At 34.7% G+C, this 5879-nt stretch overlaps 1 protein-coding gene across 7 annotated transcripts; it reads left to right on the top strand.

The window, feature by feature from the left end:
- On the top strand, positions 749 to 4351 carry LOC110270297 (probable sphingolipid transporter spinster homolog 3). Of its 7 annotated transcripts, none has more exons than XR_002359689.1 (8): positions 749 to 1104; positions 2106 to 2208; positions 2294 to 2356; positions 2591 to 2672; positions 2804 to 2904; positions 3121 to 3225; positions 3397 to 3517; positions 3604 to 4350. XR_002359689.1 is itself a non-coding variant. In XM_021119273.1 (7 exons), the coding sequence occupies exons 2-6, from the start codon at positions 2202 to 2204 to the stop codon at positions 3198 to 3200; spliced, it is 333 nt and encodes a 110-aa protein (XP_020974932.1). In that variant the 5' UTR covers positions 749 to 1104; positions 2106 to 2201; the 3' UTR covers positions 3201 to 3225; positions 3407 to 4351. The 7 variants fall into 7 exon arrangements, 3 of the variants coding, with proteins under 3 accessions (XP_020974932.1, XP_020974931.1, XP_020974933.1); XR_002359690.1 differs by having other exon boundaries at positions 3615 to 4350; XR_002359691.1 differs by having other exon boundaries at positions 3407 to 3517.

The raw sequence follows: 5879 nt of genomic DNA on the forward strand, positions 1-5879 counted from the left end.
ACGATTCCGCTAAATAGACAACAGAGAATCTGAACAACATGAATAAAGGGCTGAAAATTTGGCCCAATAAAATTTAAAAAAAAAATACTCCACCCAAATTACCCAACCAAAAAATTTCATTCAGTAATTCAAAAATTTAATCATCCGTATACCTAGTAAATTGAACGTCCAACATATTTTAATTGTATCTAACTAAATCCATTCCAATCAAATAACCATCCACATAAGAATTAAAATAACAATCCGCTACCTACTAAAATGACCATTCAACTAAGAATTAAAATAATCATCCGCATACCTACTAAAATAACCTATCACTACAAGAAAAAGCATATTTTTCGACGAAAAAAATTGACGATTATCTCTCCCGTCAATATTTTATGACAGCTTGTTGTTGATATTTAAAAAAAAGAGATAATTAAAAATAAAACAATAAAATCCATAGCCCGACCGTCCATTTTTTTATGATACTTTAACTCTTTCTTGTTATCATCACATTGTGGACGAAGCAGGAGAAAATACTTTTATTTTAAAATCAACAAATATGACGTCTATTTTATTATTTAAATTATCGACAATATTTATCGTCAATAATTTTAAACGGTCTAGATTGTTTTCTAAAATTAAATAAGTGGTGTTGATTTAATATATAAAAAATAAACGCTTAGAATTTTACTTTTTTTTAAATTAAAATCAACGAATTTGCCCGATTTTTATTACTAAAACAAAGTCGCGCGTCCACTTCCTGCTCCAAAGTTCAGAAACACCATTTCATCACTAACCTCAAATTCACGCCATTTTCACCGCTAACACCACGTCCACTTCCCCCAAATTCTCCATTTCATAACTAACCTCCAAATTCATACCATTTTCAATCGTCATTCTCTGCTGCCGTCGTCGCTCCGTCACGGTTTCGCCGCCGTCGCTCCTCTTGCTCACGCCATCGTCGCGCTCTGTTGCCGCCGTGCTGCTGTCGCTCTCCATGTTCGCGCCACTGTCGCTCCTCTTGCTTGTGCCGCCGTCGTTCCGCTGCTGCCGTGCCGTCGTCGCTCCTCCTACTTTGGTCCTTCTCCGCTCTCTCTCAATCGAGCTCACAAGAACCAAGTATCTTTTTCTGTTACTGTTACTGAACCTTTTTCAAAGCCAACTTCAACCATCGTGCATTACTATTTCTTTGGATAAGGAATGGAATTCATAGTTTCATAATTTATTGTAATGAATCAGGAGGTTTTGTCCTGGTTAATCTTCTTGCTGAGACTTTAAATTGAAATGACTATGGTGTTTTGAATTGTAGAACCTGAATCAATTGGTAAATCAGGTAGGTGATGATATTTTTCTCTTTTGACTCTCCAACTAAGGAGTAGCAAGCATAGCTAGATACACATATTTATGAAATTTGAGGAGTAGAGAGGTTTAGCTTGGTTCTTCACTTGATGTTGTTTATGTGGTGAACGATGATATTGTGTTTTTTCTTAGTTCATGGATAGAGATTAGCTCTGATTTGTTCTACTGAACCTTATTGCAGAACTGATGCAAAAGTAATAGGATGAGATATAGATAATCCTTATATAAATGCCTTTTGTGTTTTGACGTTACTGCACACACCTAATAATGAACTTGAAGATACTAATAGTGAGTAGTTAATGCCTTAATCCAGCAGAATTCCTCATTCACTTTTGTCATAATGTGCACACGTTAGAACACTTGATTCTGTGTAGCTTTAGGAAGCTCTTTTAGAAATTATTTTAGTAGGTAAGCCTTTTAAATTTGTGTTGGATAACATTGGCAACTAGAACTACAAATACAATTGGTAGCAAACTTAGCAGCATGAAGATAGAAACCCAGATAAGATCTAGTACCACATGCATAGAGCAAGTTATAATTTGTGTGAGAGCATATGTTTATTATTTGTGTTCGAGACATGAAAGTTAAAAAATATGTATATATACTTTGTCCAAATATTAACTTAAATAAGCATTTGGGCATTCATACGAACTCCTTTCTACACATTGTAGATAAATAAAAACTTGGACGACAAATGAACTCCTTTCTCTGTAGCAGTGTATTTTCTTGCTCTCTTTGATTTTACCTATGTTTATAAACAGGTTGGAAATAATTTTGGTTGGCGTTGTGCTTTTTGGGTGGAGGTTGCTTTAATGCTTCCATTTGCTATATAGGGGTTTACTTTGAAACCTTTGCAAATGAAAGGTGCATGTTTGTCTTGCATTGATATTATGTCATTTTGTAATGTAATTAACATCTCTAAAATTCTGAACTCTACTTGTTGATACAGGTATGGCTCCAGGTGGTTCAACAAAGGTGCTAGCCGCTGACACAGTTGTGCCAGGAGTTCAAGGTACCATTATGTTTTAGAGTAGTGCTATCTGAGACAACATTAATGCATTTTCTAATAATATATTTCAGTTCATATAGTACCATTCCTCTAACTTAAGATTAAAACAAAGTTCTGCCCACAGAGCAAACCTAGTAGAAGTGGTACACACCAATTATTTTTTAATAAAAATTTAGGTTTCTGTTCTCTTGGCTTGCTTCAATTTTCCATAAACCATTTCATTCATGTGATGGATAGACGTGGAGGCTTCAAATAGCAAAGATGAGTCGGTGTCCTCGAGTGCAGAGGTTGGAGATAAAATCTCACATGAACCTTCCAAGTGAGAACAACACACTTATTCTCCATTTATAAAGTTGTTTCTTTAATGTAAATAAATGATTAATTGGCTCCTATAGTGATCATTGATTATGTATTTCAAATTACAATTGATTGATTCTTATCTTATTTCAGGTCAAAATCTGGAACCCCCGCAATATCAGATCAGTTCTCACAAATTTTTCAAGATATGAAAGAACTTTTGCTTGATAAGATTTTTGTCGTCACTATTCTAGGTATTTGTTCTTCTTACTGGTTTACTTATGCATCAACTTATTTCCTTAACTTTAATTAGTATTGTTGTTAAGTTCATGGCAGAAGCTGCAATATAACCACCTTACTCACTTATGACCTTAGCACCATCATCTCAAACTATACAGCTTCTAAGTTTATGAGTTATTGTTTTGTACGTGTTGTCTCTTCATTCAGTTTTATTACTTGAATATTTGCAGGTTACATAGCATACAACTTTGTTATAGGTGCTTACTCATATTGGGCCCGAAAGCTGGTTATAGCATATATCATATCGTGAGACTTCGTTTGTCTAATGACCACATGTACGTTTATGATTTTATTTACGCGGTTGCTTCTTTCTACAATTCTACTATGAATTTTAACTTGCATAAATAAGATATAGATTGTGTTATTTTAAGATAATACACCGCTTAAACCATAATATTATTTGTATAATTATTGTTAAACCAAGGACATACATTTTACCTTGGCAGACTAATGCAGATATGATGTTTGGAGGAATCACAGTTGTATCTTGTATGTGGAATATTGGGCACATTAGCAGGAGGCATTGCTCTTGATTTCATGACTAACTCCCTATCAAATGCATTTAAGGTTGATGAGATTTTGCCACTTCTTCATACCTGTTTGCGGCTTGCCCTTCATACCAGAGTTCCACTTTTATATTTAAATGTTTGCAGCTTCATACCAGGGTTGGAAGAGAACGGTGAGGGGGGCGACGATGTCAAGAGCTTTGAGGTGACGACGATGACAGTTGCGGGAGAGATTAACGTCGGTGAGGGGGTGCAAAACGGAGTCACTAACAGAGTTGGAGGAAAACTTGGTGCGGCGGTGAGGGAGCAACAGTGTCAAGAGCTTTGCGGCGACGACAATGACGGTTGCGGGAGAGATCGACGCCGTCGAGGGAGTGGTGGGGTGCAAAACGTACAATATATGAATGTGTAATAACCGTATGTAGTGGTTTAGCGTTTAGGTGCTAATCCTAATTTTTTCAAATTTTAAAATTTGATATTAATTGTTTAATTAATTAAGAATCTGAATTTTAATTTCAAATTTATCTTCCCTTTTTAAACCATTGTTTACTATATACATTGTTTTCTTATACTTTTCCAATGTAAAATCACGAATCATTTTTTTCACTCCTCACTCACTCAAACAACCTCCCTCTTCTTTCTTTCTTCTTCCCTGGATAACTCTTTCTTCTTCCCTGGATAACTCTTTCTTCTTCTTCAAATGGGTTTCACGAAACCCTCAGCATACACAACCGTAAACCCAAAACACAGATATAAAGACCGCCCTCATCCCCCTCAACTACACGTGTCGGACATGCAAAGAGGGGTGCTGCAAAATATAACTTGCGTTTGGGAATGACCAGGCCACTTGCAAAATGCAGGTAGCGTTTGGTGTTGGGTATATGAAGATGGTAAGATGACAAAATCTTATATTTATGTAGTGGTTTCAAGGCACGATTAGATCGCTTTCTTTAGAGAGATATTTGTCCCCACACTTAGTTGCTATAGGGTTAATGACAATAATCTCCCAAGATACAATGAAACCTAAGAATTTCTTAATTAGCAATAGTAAGAAATTCTCAACTCTCTTGAACAAAAAAAATCTCTTAATGGTTGAGTAATTTGTACACTTAGTACGTCATATCTGAAATAGTGAACAAGGACTTATTTATACATATTGCACATAGCAATTATGATTAGTTACGTATACAAATGGTTGTATCTTTTCTATTGCCAATAGATACAATGTTTTGAACATACACAACTCTTAAAGAGTTGTGTCCCTTTAGCCAGTAGACACAATATTTTGAACATACACAATCCTTAAAAGGTTGTGTCCCTTCAACCAAATGGTACTAAACGGTTAGTAACCGTTTATTAATATTAATAATATTAATAATAATATCAATAATATTAATAATATTAATTAATCAAATTTGTAAATACGCTTCAATCCCCCACTATTTACAAAATTTAAATATCATACAAGTATATGCATAAAGAATGTGTCACTAAGATTAAACATTCTTTTAGTGTAAATTTTAAAGTTCTAACGAAGTAATAGGTGTCTAATCGATTAAACCTATACTCCATATGCTAGTACCAAAAATCACACACATTACTTATACCCTCCAAGTTCAAGAGTTTACAATTTTAAGCACTTATATGGCCTTGTGCTCATCCTGGTTTCATGAATATTTACGAGAATAAAACCTCTAAAATTCTCGATTAGAGCGGCACCACTCTTATATTCATATAGGTGGAATCTTTTTATAGATAATATTATCATTCCATTAAGAGTTTAAACTCACCCTCCTAATTTATTGTAAATAGCACTAAATCCTATACCTTAGTGCTCCAATTGCTAAATAACTTGTTATTACCCATTAAACCTTGAAACTAGTGGTCTACTAGAATAAGGTTGGGTTCCCATCATTTAGCAATAATAGGTTTTAATCCCATTTTAGCAGTAGTTTCTTTGATTTTATCCCTTGACAAACCTTTAGTCAAAGGATCTGCTAAATTTCCTTGAGATCTTATATAAGTAATGGTAATTACACCATCATCTATTAGTTGCCTCACAAACTCATGTCTCAAACTTATATGTCTAGACTTTCCATTATAAAACTTGTTATATGCTCGAGACATGGTTGATTCACTATCACAGAAGATTGAAATGGCTGTCGTCTGCTGTGGCCACAACTTTATATCATATAACAAATTTCTTAAACATTCCGCTTCTTTACCTGCGGCTGATAAAGCTACAAACTCAGCCTCCATAGTAGAATGTGTAATACATGTTTGTTTCTTTGAGGCCCAACTTATTGCTCCACCACCTATGGTGAAAATCCATCCTGAAGTAGATTTGTTATCACTAAGATTTGTAATCCAACTTGCATCGGAATAACCTTCTAAAACTGCGGGATAATCACTATAATGTAATC

The sequence above is a fragment of the Arachis ipaensis genome, chromosome B03 (assembly GCF_000816755.2).
Source record: "Arachis ipaensis cultivar K30076 chromosome B03, Araip1.1, whole genome shotgun sequence".
Classification (NCBI taxonomy): Eukaryota; Viridiplantae; Streptophyta; class Magnoliopsida; order Fabales; family Fabaceae; genus Arachis; species Arachis ipaensis.